Source organism: Lissotriton helveticus, chromosome 1_1 (assembly GCF_964261635.1).
Source record: "Lissotriton helveticus chromosome 1_1, aLisHel1.1, whole genome shotgun sequence".
Taxonomy (NCBI): Eukaryota; Metazoa; Chordata; class Amphibia; order Caudata; family Salamandridae; genus Lissotriton; species Lissotriton helveticus.
Genome location: NC_136057.1, coordinates 1120668387 through 1120684730, shown reverse-complemented (window position 1 = coordinate 1120684730; position 16344 = coordinate 1120668387). Strand labels below are relative to the sequence as shown.

At 44.1% G+C, this 16344-nt stretch overlaps 1 protein-coding gene across 2 annotated transcripts in view; it reads right to left on the bottom strand.

Annotated features, from left to right (window-relative positions):
- Positions 1-16344, bottom strand: part of KITLG (KIT ligand) — a 144551-nt gene that overhangs the window by 104650 nt on the left and 23557 nt on the right. The window contains exon 2 of one of the 2 annotated variants that reach the window (XM_078678850.1): positions 4234-4301. The exons of the other annotated variant lie outside the window; for it this stretch is intronic. Within the exon in view, the coding sequence (XP_078534976.1) occupies positions 4234-4236 (3 nt within the window). The 5' untranslated portion in view covers positions 4237-4301. The remainder of the gene's footprint in view (positions 1-4233; positions 4302-16344) is intronic. 2 annotated transcript variants of the gene reach the window in all.

The window sequence follows — 16344 nt, the reverse complement described above, 5'->3', positions numbered from 1 at the left end:
TTGTCCAAGTGCGACCCTGAGAGCAGGCTATTTTTAACACCACTTCTCCTACATGTCACACCAGAAATAATTCAGAGTATCGTTTTCAGTCTGTGGAACTGGTTTTTTTTTTTTTACTTTCAGGTAAAAGGCACTTTGCTAGACATAAAAACATGCATGTTGCAGCAAAACCATATTAAACTGAGAGGAGTTTTACTAGACAGTGCGCGCGAAGGCGCGGCAGACTGGTCGTGTGTCCCCACACAATGAAGTGTGCTTGCAGGGCCGAGGACTCGCTCGCTATGTGCTGGTTTGACTGTGCGATAGCATCAAACGCTAATGACAGGCATACTAATGGACCTGCTGTTACTCTGACCAAGTCAAGAATGCGGCCCCTCCTCTGCCCCCATGGGGGTATATTCTGCGTACGTGTGCTCTTGGCTCAGTGTACGAGTATGAATGCGGAGGTTCTCGAAAAATACTGCCTCTTTACGAATTCCTTTCTGTGGAGGCGTAGGCAGAATGCCTTGCCATCAGGCGGAAAGCGAGCTGGAGTCTCGGCGATCTGATAAAGGTAAAGGTCTCGCCCTCGAAGGCAGAGCCCCGCCCCAGGCGGCAGTCAGAGCAAGGATCAGATATCGGCTTCCAAAGACTAAAAAAAAGTGCGCCATACCAGTGTTTAACCATCTGTAAAGCACGATTTTTCCATTTAAAGGTTGTTTTAGTATTTCTCCTGTAGATATCGCCTGCATTATTCAATTACACCCGAAACGTTTTTGTGAATGCCATTCTTGCATGAGCATCAGTGAGTGAACTCTACCACTTGCTAGACATACCCAGAACGGCTTACAAACTTGGTCACCAGCTGTTCACGTCCATGCACGATGAGCTGCTCCACGCCAGTTTTTTTTTTTTTATTTCAGTTCTGGGACTTGTAGTCCTAGGTTTTATAATGAGAAACCAGACTACAGGTCCCAGAATTCAGTAAAAAAAATAAAAAAATTGGACTGGAGTAGCTTGGTCACACATGGATTTGCAAAACTTGGCAGGGACAGGTGGCGGATTTTAACCAATATTGCTGGTACGGATTTGCCTAGGTCTATCAAGAGTTCCCCGATTTTACAAGGACAGGATTCAGATTTGTATATCTATTATAAGCAGTACAGCACCCACGTTTAGTAAGTGGCTAAGGGCAAGGCTCAATTAATGAACAACATAATTTGCTCAAAAGAGTTTTAGTGGCAATTTTGAATTGCTCTCAATCCTTTTTGAAGCATAATTCCCTGTAAAAAATAAAAAAATATTAAAATAAAGCACTAACCCAAATCGAGGTCATCCCATAGAGATTATAAATTCGAAGGACTACTTTTGCACAGTATAAAACTAAGGCAATCATAAGGGACAATCAGTTCAACAAATAATATGAAGGCAAAGCTCTTCATGCCTGGATGTAGCAACAAACGGTAACAGTGCAACACTGGCCCTCACACACATTGAAACACTACCCTAGTAGGCCATACTATTGACAATCTTCCAACTATAGTACTCAGAGGAATAGCATGCTAGGCAGCCACAAATTCACTTTGACCGATCATCATGGGTATGGCCTGCTTTACAAATGCAACTAGAGTAAATGCTACGAGCCCCGAGATGGGACCCAAAGGTCACAACATAAGGTAGAACTTGAAAGAACACACAATTTATCTCCTCTGCATAAAACAAGGATGAGCACACGTAGAGCCAAACATCCTACAGAAATGAGATTACTACAAAAGGTTCTGAGTGTTGTTCACAACATCCAACGAGTATTAAATTGCCTGAAGCAAGAAAGAAACCTTCTCAGGCAAACCAAAGAGACAAAGCCTATGGACATACTAAGAACGTGCTTGATAAAATGACCCAATTTCATGAGATCAGGGGTTACAAAGCCAAAACGGAGTGGATTTCCACATTCTGAATTGGAGCAAACCTACATATCCATGCCGTGCATGGACAAGAGATCAGAGGTGCTAAAGAAGTCTGATTATTTATACATATCCAACCAGGTTACATTCTTAGACCATTTACCCCCAATTCCCTCCTCTCACCGCCATTTCATGAGCAGCCTCCATTGGTCACCGCACTCTGAACACAACCAGTCTTGACCACAGCAGATGAGTGACTGCCACACTAGACTTGTTCCTCCAAGATTCTTCTCCAGGTGGCAGTTTTTAATAAAAGAATTGTAACAGACCAAGTTAATTTACACAGCCATTAACACCACCCTTCTACCAGTGACCTCCTTCCCTCAAGAAGGGTTCCCAAAACGTAGCTTCTTTGGAAAACATCCTTCAACTTAAAGGTCTCTAAGACTACCACACAACTACCTGCACACCACTGATGCAGTGACAATAAATCAACTCTTGAGTAGCCACTTGAAAGTACAGAAACATCTTTATTCCTGCTCATCAGGCTTCTATTTCTAAAATACCACCATAGTAGTCTGCCTAGATTGTCCCTGTACTTAGATTCACGAGGGGATGGGGCTCTAGTGTGTTCCACATAAAACTTCTCAAACTTTAAGAATTATAGATTTATCAAATACAACATGAAACATGTGTAATTATTGAACACTTTATCTAGTCAGCCCCAAAGTGAAGTACACGTTTAAAAACATTTTAATGATTTGATCATATAAATACCGCATGAAATCATCGCGATTACAGAGGCCAAGGGAAAGTTTAAAGTCAAGTGTGAATAGATACCACAATGGTGTACACGAGACACATCCGTAGTTAAACACACAATACAAAATAGTAAACTGTAAATGCTAATTTTTTCAGTCAATGAATAAGTAATGGCTGAATTAAAAAGGTTATATGTTGACCATAAGAAATATTGATACTGCAGCACTAAGATGCAAATAACAGACATTTCAGCCCTCCCCTCCCCACCCGACACATGCCTGTAATTTTCTTAAGGACACATGAATACATATATGCTACCATATCCGATAAACATAATGTGAGGTCTACATAATTTTGTCTATTTACTCATGCAAAATGATCACTCAAAACAAGAGATTTAAAGGTTCTTGATAATAATACATATCCTACCAGCTACTGATGTTGGTCTAAAGATGTTTTAATATACATATTTAGTACAAGTAGATTTAAATCTTCTGACCATCCATTTTAAAGCCATGGACAGTGCTGATAAATTATACCCATATAGATTTCTATAATCCTCACCATTCCTAAATCAGTACATTTAATCAATTGAAAAGAAAAAACATGTGGTTTATAACAAACGGATATAAGGACAAAACTGCCCAGATGATCAAAACATATGTATTAATTCAATAATTACCGATATGATGGAGTAGCCCAGAATTTATTATTATTTTGAACATTACTCATTGTTCAACTAGCGAGGCATTCGTTTTAAATGCAGGTTGCTGTAGTTTTCCGTAATCATTGTACACATTATTAGATGTACCCATACGAATTCCTCCCTGCGTATTGATGGTTGAAAACACATTTAAACAAATACTGCGGGTCTGGATCTTTTCAAACATAGCGCATTAGACAACTGGACTGGACAGGACTATATTTTTAAACGTTGAATTAATACAAGGCTTATTCAGAAAAAAAGTTACTCCCATAAATCACAGTTAATTAAGGTCAAGTACAAAGTTCCTTCGGGGTCGACTCATTTAGTTCAACTGTTTTTAAACCAATTCTACCAATTTTCCTTCCTCAATATTTGAAGTTCTCATTATAAATGGGTCATTTAGAGTCCAGAGGGCAGCTCACTGGCCCACCTGGTCAGTAGAGGCTAAGTTTTTTTATCTGTGATTAACGGACTTAAATTACTAGTTTGACATAACTGTAATTAATTTCTTTACAAATTAAGCACTCAGTGAGTTAAACACTCCTTCCTACATCTTGGTGCTTTCCCAGATAATATTTTTTGAAAAGTTTGAACTTCATTTCATAGTAATTAAGGACAGTGTTGGGAGTATAAATTAAATCCGTTCAGACTCTTGAAATCTACCAAAAACACAAAGTTCTACTTAACTAGTTTTGAATCTACTGATAGTTCAAGTGACACTGAACCATTATAATATCGTTAAATTGCACCACATCTCCGTGAAAAAGTTTAATACTTCACCCAAAACTGCCCTCAACTACACACAGTTAATGTGAAGCTCATGGAAATGTGTACAAGTAAGTCATTCGGGGCAAAAAAAGGGTTATTTAAATAGTCACTAACCATTCTGTATCATGGTGTCCCTGAAATCAATTTTCCAAACTTGGGTTGTCTGCATACTTAAACCACACCTTAAAAGAAAAAGAAAAAAGGTGGTCATAAATAGTGCTAGTAACAGTCCATGTGTATTGCAAGCACTAAACATTTGCATGGTTCAATGAATCTTCATTTTTGCCATACATCGCTCTATATTCTAAGGGAGTATTGCAAGAGGCATGCTAAATTTTGATATGAACAAGGGTACAATGCAATAAAATGCATTTAAAATCAACGAATGTTCATGCAAAACAATAGGCCCAATAGGACCCAGATTACATATAGGGCTCACTGTCCATGTTTGTGCCACAGTGCACCTTTTTTGATTTAATCAACAAGAGGAGAATAACTTTAATCCTTACTTAGCCTTGGAAATAATCAACTGTGAGTATATGATTCATTGAACTGACAATCAATCACGGGTTGGGCCATTGTTTTTGATAATACAGTGCACCTTTAAGCAGGTGCTCCAGGAGCAAAAAGATAGTGCACACTATTGCAACAAATGCACTGCCATCAGGACAGTCGATAACTCGCGCTGCTTGGTGGCAGTGCATTCAGTGAAATACAGAGTGGCTGCTTCAAAGCCACTCTGTTTTCCTCTGTGCACGGGGCAACCTACCTGCACTTTACCAAGGAGTTGCATATCATCCCTCCCACAGGTAGGTGCATTGAGTGACTGGACCCACCTGCAGGAAGATTTCTGGAGGGAGGGGGAGGGGGATGGAGGTGGTCCAGCATACCAGATTTTCCCCACTCCAATGGGCTGCATTGGCACCTCTTTGTGGTGCACTCTAAGTGTGGTTTCTCAGGGCACATTTGCCTCTATGCCCTCATCTGTAATAGGCACAGAGGCAAAGTGATTCCCTCATTTGCATAATAAGATTTGAAGATAGACCTGGCACAATAAGTATGCCAGCCTATCAATATTACATAGTGGGCCACACAAGCATCTGTGGTTCCTTCTTTAATACCATAGTGCTCCATGTGTGCAAAGATCATGCACACACACCCATTGAGCCCCTGGGGCACTATCTATAATATGGCCACTTGTGGGTGAAAAAAGGAGGGGACCATTATAGAATGCAGTGGAGAAAGATGCCAATTTTGCCACCTCTCACACATTTGTCCAACTAACTGCCAGAAAGTGTAGAACTATACACTGCACACCTGACTATTGCACTACAGTACACCATTACGATCAGTTGCTGAAAGTGCTCCTCAAAACATGAAATTTGCAAAGTCTATTTTGCAGGAAATAGTGCTCACAGAATGGATATACCACTTTTTTGTGACTAGGTTCGGCTAGGCGGATTTGTTGAAGTTTGCAGTTGTCAAGCAATTTTTGCTACAGTCAAAATCAGAGAAAATGGGCATAATTTTGAGAAGTAGAAAAATGGACTTCCGTCAGAAAAAGAAAACTTTTACATAATCATTAACAAGTGAAAACATAGCGACACAGTTGGAATCTACATATTCATTGTGCTTCGCTAAAATCAATTCCAGCCTTTAGAAAAGCTTAGCTTCAAATTTCAACATCCATTATTGTATTGTACAGTGAATTTCATAATCCATACATCTGTTTAATGTCAACTTTGAGTATAGATGGTGGTAAAGGATGAAATAAACCGTGAAGAAACTGAAAATCAAATCAAATGTGTTCAACACTGAGGAGCCAGAGGATTTTGCGACTGCTACAAAAACGACCCTGAAGGAATAGTGTTAACTTTGCATGCTAACTATGTACAACCAGAGTCAAACGTTTTGGACTAAGATCAATTAGATTTTTACACAAAAGGATAAAATTCCTTTCAGAGAACTGGCCCTTGTGTGTTGTGGTTAATTTGATCATATGATGCACAGATCAGAATCGGTTACCTAATAAATCACTTTGCCCTCCTCCTTTGTGGTGTTCCTATAAGATGACCTTCATCAATTACTTAGGCTATTTCCTAAAAGTGAACTTTACATATGTATTTTGAATATCCCTGGACACACCCAGGGGCAAATCACAGCTTCATTTCAATGGCGAATAATTATAGTTCCCTAGTGTGACATTTTGGACATTCTATCAACTTCAAGCCAATGTCCGTATTAGGGTTCAGTGTTCCCCTGACACCCAAATCAGAGGGCAGACAGATTGGCTATCATAACTCAAACAGGGTTATTACTGCATTGAAACAGAAAAAGAAGAATCAATATTTTAACCAGGGAGAAAACAAATGGGATGGACACGACCAACATCTATGAGAAATGAGACTCGTCAGGGGAGGGGGAGGGAGGGGAGGGGGGGGGTGGGGCAGGGGAAGAGAAAGAGAGAAATGTTCTGAACTTTGACAGAGTCCAATGTTTCAATGAAACTTTTACTACCACTCACTCTGCATAAGAACTGACGCTGGTGGTATGAGTCAGAGGCTCTCCACCAGGGGCTTCTGTTAACTATTTTACAGTTTAAAAGTAGCCAGAATATATAAGCCTAGACACATTTGTTCAAAAAGCCCAGTTTGGCACTGGTGAAAAAAGGTTGCTTTCTGCAAGAGGTTACCAAGCAATAGTTCTTAATATGTACTTTGTTTTTAGGTCTCGCCTGAGCCAGCGCACACGCGCTGATCTGTGAGACGTTTAGTAAGGGCTTTAAACTTTGGAACACACGCTTGTGCGGGTGCTTTTGTTTTCTTCACCCGCTATTGGCCTTTGCATTGGTCTTTCTAAGAAAGACAGCACACAATTGGCCAAAGGCGGGTGCATGTCCGGCCTTCTCTCTGCCCTGGCCTAGGGTCTGCGGGAGCAAGCGCGGCTTTCCTCTCTCATCAAGGCTCATTAAGCACAGCGTGCGCTTTCAGCTCCAAACGTGGTCACTTTCACTTTTGCGTACAAAGCTTGTTTTATTTATTTACTAGAGTGCTGTAATGCCTTTCTGCACAGAACACCCCTCCCACCTCCTAAACATCAACCAGAGCGATGCCGTGGCTTGTTTCTAATATTCGGCCTCTTTCTGCTCTCCCATGTACCCCCTTCGAGATACTCCTCTCTTTCCGCATTCTGCCAGCACCCTCCTACCCAATAGTCGCCACCACCACGTCTTCGTCCACCACCACCACGTCGTCCACCACCACCACCACCACCACGTCGTCGTCCACCACCACCACCACCACGTCGTCGTCCACCACCACCACCACCACGTCGTCGTCGTCCACCACCACCACCACCACGTCGTCGTCGTCGTCCACCACCACCACGTCGTCGTCGTCCACCACCACCACCACCACGTCGTCGTCCACCACCACCACCACCACCACGTCGTCGTCCACCACCACCACCACCACGTCGTCGTCGTCCACCACCACCACCACCACGTCGTCGTCGTCCACCACCACCACCACCACCACGTCGTCGTCCACCACCACGTCGTCGTCGTCCACCACCACCACGTCGTCCACCACCTCCACGTCCACCACAACCTCCACGTCCACCACAACCTCCACGTCCACCACAACCTCCACGTCCACCACAACCTCCACGTCCACCACAACCTCCACGTCCACCACAACCTCCACGTCCACCACAACCTCCACGTCCACCACAACCTCCACGTCCACCACAACCTCCACGTCCACCACAACCACCACGTCCACGTCCACCACCACGTCCACCACCACGTCCACCACCACGTCCACCACCACGTCCACCACCACGTCCACCACCACTTCCACGTCCACCACCACTTCCACGTCCACCACCACTTCCACGTCCACCACCACTTCCACGTCCACCACCACTTCCACGTCCACCACCACTTCCACGTCATCGTCCACCACCACGTCGTCCACAGCCGCCGCCACCACGTCCACCGCCACCACATCCACCGCCACCACATCCACCGCCACCACATCCACCGCCACCACATCCACCGCCACCACATCCACCGCCACCACATCCACCGCCACCACATCCACCATCTCCACTGCCACCATGTCCACCACCACCACATCCACCACCATGTCCACCACCACCACATCCACCACCATCTCCACGTCCCCTACCACCACGTCCACCACCACAACCACATCCACCACCACAACCACATCCACCACCACAACCACATCCACCACAACCACATCCACCACCACAACCACATCCACCACCACAACCACATCCACCACCACAACCAGATCCACCACCACCACCACATCCACCACCACCACATCCACCACCACCACATCCACCACCACCACCACATCCACCACCACCACCACATCCACCACCACCACCACATCCACCACCACATCCACCACATCCACCACCACATCCACCACCACCACCACATCCACCACCACATCCACCACCACATCCACCACCACCACCGCATCCACCACCACCACCACATCCACCACCACCACCACATCCACCACCACCACCACAACCACATCCACCACCACAACCACATCCACCACCACCACCACCACCACAACCACCACCACATCCACCACCACCACCACCACCACATCCACCACCACCACCACCACCACCACCACCACATCCACCACCACCACCACATCCACCACCACCACCACATCCACCACCACCACCACATCCACCACCACCACCACATCCACCACCACCACCACCACCACAACCACCACCACCACCACCACCACAACCACCACCACATCCACCACCACCACCACATCCACCACCACCACCACATCCACCACCACCACCACATCCACCACCACATCCACCACCACCACCACATCCACCACCACATCCATGTCCACCACCACCACGTCACGGCATCTTGCCGTTCCCGGGTGGCCGCTGAACACATATAGAAGACCGGTATCCTCACTTCTGGGCAGAAGTCGAGTCCCAGTCTAGTCTTTCTGTGAACCGCCTTCCTCCACCGAAGCGCTTCCGGGGGACACGCATAAACACTGCGTTTCCCGCCCGCTCTGCGCTTCGGATTCTTGCCCGATTCCTGGTTCATGCCTGGTACCCGTCTGCGCTTGCTCTCCAGGTAGGATGTGGACGCCTTTTGTTCCGCGCCCATTCTTGGTTCCGGTATTGCCGGAAAATACCTAATCTCACCACGCAGGAGCGTAACCAGTTTCCTGAATTGTAATGCTGGGGCGCCTTCTGGTTTCCCTTGTCATACGGGCAGGAGCGCTTGCAGCTGCATAACGTGGTCAATGCTGAAGCGCTGTTGTTTGGTCTGTTTCCGCGCAGGAGCGCTATTCACCATTGTTTTGTGTCCACGTAGGAGCACTACGTACTATTGCTTGTTTCCGCGCAGGAGCGCTTTATGTTACACGAGTACAGCGCTGGGGCGCTTAGGTTATCTGTTTGTATCCGTGCAGGAGCGCTACATCTTGCATGACAGTTCAGCGCTGGAGCGCTATTGATGATTTGGCTGTGTCTGCGCAGGAGCGCTTGTGGTCGTTTCCTTTCATCGCGCTGGAGCGCTTGCCTTAGTTTTCCTTCCTTCACCGGAGCACCTATGCTTTCCTTGGTTCAGAGGTCTACATGAGCCCTGGTGAGTCTGCGGATAGGCGATTCTCTTCTGTATGTGTTTGGAGGTCTACTTGGGAAGCGGGAGGTGTGTGTCTCTTTCTAATTGGGTCTCTCTGGTCTCCCCAGTTGGTGCTCAAGATCCTACCCAAGCTCTACTACCACAAGAGTCTTTTCCGTTCCTTTTTTGGCTCCCTTCCCTGGTTCCATCTCATCCCTGCCGGGTAAATCTCTCCGCACGGGGTCAGGTGGGTACAGGGGCGGTGGCTCTTGTCGTCTCTGCGGAATCGCTTCACAAGCAGAGGTAAGCCTTGTGGGGTGCATGACACACGTCCACCACCACCACACCCACCACCACCACCACGTCCATCACCACCACCACGTCCATCACCACCACCACCTGTGATGGGTAAAGTGTCACTGGAGGGCAGGGGTAATAGGAGTGTCAACCCTGGCTGTACCTGGGACATTTAAGGATGCATTGGGTGCAAGAAGACAGCGATAGGGGCTAGAAGTATTACACCAGACCCAAGATACATTTTGAAGAGGCGCATTGTCACAGGGGCTCCTGTTAAAGCACTTGCAGCATCTCTACCTCACAGTGGCATACCTGCATGAGCCACTCGCTCACAACAAGCATTGGCATAGCCAATAGGTCTCTCCTTTGTGACCTTATAAGTGTTTAGCCATGCAGCACTTGATGTTGTTGCACCAAGGATATTGTGCTGGATAACTAAACACTTAAAAGGTCCCAAAGGCGAGAACTATTGGCTATGCCAATGCTTGTTTTCAAGGTCTAGGTTAACGGGTAGAAGTGTTTATAGCAATTTGTTTGCTCCCCTTGTCAACAAAAAACATTGCAAGTGATATGCTTTAATGTCTTAGTGCCAAGCTCGAGTGAATTATCCAAGCTTTGCAAATAAACAAGTGTGCTGTTAATGCGGGGATACAACAGGGTCCATCAGTTTATCTTTACACAATCATGCAATTTCTCACGAATGCCCTCCCAAGGCTCCCCGGACATTATTTTAATTTGAAATAAGGCTACTCTTGACTTCATGGGATTGGCTCTTACCAGGATAAGTAGAGATCTCCGGTTAAACAGGAAAACAAAATAGGCTATTTCAAACTAATTACAGTAACTAATTACAGTAAAAAGACAAGCTCAATCTAAACTAAGCCTTTTGTCTGCTGTTAGAACCTTGGACAACATATCACATGAAGGAATATTTTCCCAAATTCTTCTAAAAATCACACTTCCCTTTTGCTAAACTTTGTAAACACTGTTCACCCCCTTAATGAAAACTACTCGTAGGGTACATCCTGCCCCATCTCATTTTCCATTCCATAACAAAAACGCTATAAAGGTGTCAGAGAGAACTCCAGAAATTTAGAACATCAAACTTCACAATTAGTATTCAGGTTCCAGATTGTCAATATGCAAAGAGATGCCATAGACGACCATTAGACTCTAGTCTTCATTCATGGGAACCACAATGCTATCTCAAAATTTCTCAAACTGCACACTGAGTCAGAGCAGTCTAAGGTCTAAAGTCGATAAGTAATTATCTCAGGCAGTCACTGCCCTAGTGTAGATCACATTATACCCTTGAACACCATAACCCAACGAATCAGAAGGAGATTGACTTACAATCCTAACATTTATGCCTCCCGACATAGTGAATGAACAGCACTGTTAGATATTCTGAAGAGGTTTATGGCATAAACAAATATGATCTTTGGAGAATAGTCAAAATATACCTGGAACTCTATTAGTATGGATTGAAGGAATATTGCTTCTTCCGTAATCATTCCAACACAAATACATTACATTTTATGAATGGATTCAAAACAAAGTTTCTCCCCACACTAAATTCAGTGATAAACAGCAATGCTTCATCTGAATGTGAACTCTGTTCCTACACACGACGGGTGGAGCTGACAAGATATTCATATATGTTTCAAGCAGGCTATTGCTGCAATCTACAATGGCGCCCCCCCCCCCCAAAAAAAAACAAACAAAAAGAAGGAATCCATTGGACAAAGTAAAATAAAGTACAAAGCCAAGGATCCAGAAGGCATCTCAACACGAGAAAGTAAACATAATTTGCATCTTAAAAACACTCAGTGGGCTCTTGGTAAATACATAGCTTACAACTCCGTGCTTTCTATACTATGCACAGCTCTAGGGAATAAGGGTCCCTGGTAGCCACAGATGCCAACTCCCAGGGTATAGCCTACCCAACAACCTCTGTGAGGACCATACCGTGATAATCCAGCAAGGATATATCAAATACACCAGAAGCACGTTATTAGGGCACACAGGCCTTGCCATTTTAAGACATCAAACAGCATAGCTAAGTGACCTGTTATTCTGAAGAATCATGTATCAAAGTTGGGCACCAAGCTACACCAATACTGAAAATCTACTTTATCCGGTTGTAGTGATCAACTGTGCAGGTATTTTCTTTTCTTTTTTAAGAAGGGGACCTGAAGTAGCTTATGTTTCATAAAGAATATAACAAAGGCTTTCCACAGTGGGCAATGCATGTCATACGTAATTGGGGTGCAGCAAGGGAGTCAGTCATAATCAGAACATTCAGTCACATGGACACCACAGGCCCTGATGCGCCAGAACATGCCAAGGACAGCCACTAAAATTCCTCCCCTGAAAACGAAAGAAAAGTGGTTGGTTTGAAGGGGAGGGGGGGGGCAGTCATCAAGGGACTGCAGAGGTGTTTGGGCAGGTGAAGGACTGCTTTCAAGCCGCAGCAGTCCTTGCACTGCTACTATACAGTTACCCACAGCTCACAAACATAAAGTAAAATTGTCAAATAGATCTTGTGGTCCTCACTATTATGCATGGTGATTATTGGGGAAAGCAAGCCCCCTCACCAGGAGGACCCATAGTGCAAAGGGAAAACCAAGAACGCATCCAGATTAGGAGGCTTTGAGAAATTAGAATAGTAGACACTTCGTGTGATCCAATTTGGTGTATAAAAATGCCTCTTTACACACCGTATTGGATCGCACTAAGTTGCCATGCATGATAGCGAGGACAATTAGATCTATCAACCAAAGACTTTCTAGCCAGGAGCCATCTCTTCCTATGCTGTTACGTCCACTTTGAGCTAAGTGTTAACAATATTATCTTGCTATAATGTAATCAGGCATATATAGTCCTGATTATGAGGATCCTATATTCTTAAAGAATCGAAGAGTCGCTTTGACCCACTGACAATTTTGTATATGACCTATGGGTGTAGTAGTGATTTTTCCAATAAATAAGCGACCTCTACAGTACATTATTATGGTCACTCATTTTTTGCCCGTTTCCTTGTTTTGAAACACCTGTGAGTATTATCCCGGCGGGGTTATATTCCTTAATTAACCTACGTTTATTAAAAATAAAATGCAGTTTATTTATTCATTGTAATTACTCCTGGAGATTTGTTTTTCTGCCAGAGTATTGTTCTTCTATTTTTTCCTTAGGGGCCGTTGTTCTAGACTCATTCCAGTACCCTTGGTCAATCTTGATCTTTGGGTTCCCTTGTGTTTGTTTAACTGCAGAAGAAAACGGTGGCTTCTTCCTTACAGCAAGAAAACAGAGTCTGAGTAAAAAACATCAAGATCCATCATTGAGGTTTCTCAAATATTCCAGAAGCCAAATCAAAGATGTTCTAAGGGGCAACACTAATTCTGATCATCCATTAAGGAAAGAATAGACACATCTTTGTTAAAACAAGCAAGTCCTTGCTAAGATTCGGTCTTCTGGCATGAGCTAGAAATTCTGTCTAGCTCTACACATTTGATTCCTAGGGAAGAGTGCAGTACTATCGGATGGTAGGCAGCCAGGAAAAGAATTACTCCATGAAGCCACTTAAGAGTTACAGTTCCCAGTATAAAAATCAGTGTTCAGATATTGGATGCTCCTTCACGGTGCCAGAACAGAAAGAATACTTGAGGCATCCATAAGATAAATGCAAAAGCTATGGAATACCTAGCTTGAAATACTTTGTCAGAAGAGAGAGAGGTCAGTCACTTCTCCACTTGGACTGCCCAGCGATCAGCTATAATCCAACATATCAAACATTCACCCTTAAAATGTTTAATACCGTATTAACCATAGTATGTTAAAAATCACTGCCCATTCGCAACATAAGGGCATGAATTATAATGTTAACATCTTACAGGAAACATTTCATTAACAGGAAAGTGTGGATATATTAAGGAGTTCAACACTATGGATTATATCTGCCATCACAGATCCAGACTGCCCAATAAATAAATTAAAAAAGTAAACAAACGGAAGTGAAATCCTTAGGCCCTCTTCTCGGGATAATCAAATCTAGGATCAAGCCAGGAGGTTCGCCTAGAACATGAGTACTCGCAAACATTTTCCCAGGGGCCACAAAGTATGCTCTGCAGTGTGACCGAGGGCCGCACTGATGCCAGCAGGGTGGCAGCACGGGGTTTTGGTGGATCAGGGATTGTGTAAGGAGGTGTGAAAAAATGTTAAACAAAACAGGCAAACATTTATTTGCTTGCCCATTTATTTAAAAAAAAAATCTCAATATTAGTCCTCAGCAACTAACAGCTGCTCATGCTGCTGTTCACCAGGAGGGCGCAATGTAAAGGTCAACAGGGCCGCAAGCTGCCCCCAGGGGCATATTTTGAGTATCACTGGTCTAGAAGAATCCATGTGCATCATAAAAACATAGGCACAATGCAGAAGACCTAAAGGTTTTGGATAATCCAATACCACTAGTGGGCCCAGAAATCGTCATGATTACCTCTGTGATATTGATACAGCTTGATTCACAAATAAAAATGCAATCCTTAACAGAGGTTTCAGACGAACTTACTATTTTCAGGATCTCCAGTAATCCAGAAAGTGATTCTTCTAGCCATAACAGGGGGAGAGAATGGGCATCCCAAGATGTGCTTCGGAAGTCAGGGTACGTCCACATACCCGGACGTTTGTAGTCATTCCAAAACTCCAATCCGAACCCGGTCTCAATGTGGAAACATGAAGAGATTTACTCCAGCCTCGGGCTAGAGTAACTACCTTGAGAAAGGAAATGATCACCCTTCCAACCCCCCCCCCACCCCCAACAATTTGGTGGGGGTGCTGGGAATGACTCTCTCCATGGGGAAAATGATCTCCCATCAGAAGAAGTAAAAGGGGATTCCTCAATTACTTCCCCTCCACCCACATCCGTGTGGACTTCGACTATGTATAACGCAATGCATGCATGGGGAACAGGACTCTCGGACTCGTCACCCAACATTCCCAGTAGAGCACCTGAAATCCTACAAGTGGAGCAGCTGTCTGAGTAGACTACTGGAATATTCCAAAAAACAGCATATCAGCATACATACAATCGATGGATGCAGATATATGACTTTTCTTCATTACCCTGATGCTTTGTCTCTGGTAAGAAACCGTGCATTAACACCAAGGAGGATGCCTTCTTCCAGTAATGCAGAACATTTTGAGTTAGGCTTGATGTTTTGGATAATACCATTCTCTGCTAACAGGACTTTGCAACCTTATGTGTCTGACTTGGACCTTTCTCAATACAGGAGATGTGTCATGTATCCTAGATGAGATTAGGCTCACTGCAGGCATGGAACGGAGCCAAAGGGATACCTATTGGTGGACTCAAATCTATGTATGACCAGTCCGTGTGGTGGTACTTCTATGAAATAAGCATGATGTCACTAGACACTTATACATTTGTCACTTTCAAAGAGATATACTGTATTTGTGCCTGGATTTCAAAGGCTCAATTAGATATCATAAGCCAAGACCTTCTCTGAAAAAGCACTGCTGCCCCCATTGCCCAGGTCATACTTCGAACACTAAAGACTTTCTTAAACATTCACCACCACACTGGGGTATTTTCTGCAACCCTTCCATTAACTTAAGCCTGTTGTGAGGTTTTGTTGATAAGAAACGAAGTCGGACAGATAAACATGCTATAAAACATGCATCATCATTTCGTAGTCACTCAGGGTCCACTTCACGAGCAGATAAAAAAAAGGAACTTTAATGGTCATACCCCGATCAATAACACTTACTTCTCTTGATGGCATACAAGGGTAACTTTGTTTATGTCTTGTCATAAATTATGTGCACGGTGAATCTAATGGATTAGATACCGCAAGCTCGGAGTAAGAGAAGAATCAATGATCTTTCAAGTACACAAATCATTAGTTAGTAAAGGTCAACGTAGTGGATTGATTTTCTAGTAAGGAGAACTAATCTAACATATATTACAGGTTGTTTCTAAGTATACTACAACTTGTGTCATTGAACCTTTGAAATATGTATTGATCTTTATATTACTCGTTGCCAAAGCCAGCATCAGACAATCCTAGTTCTCAGCCAACTCCAAAGCTTGTCGTTTTCCCTTACCATGGTCATCAAGGCCCAAGTACACAACCTTTATGTAGGACTGCGGGACCTGCTAGCTGCATGGTACCATCTTGCAATTGTAAAAGCATACCGTAAATCTGTTAAATGCCTATTGAACATATTCATTTCTCTATGGATCCTAGATTTTC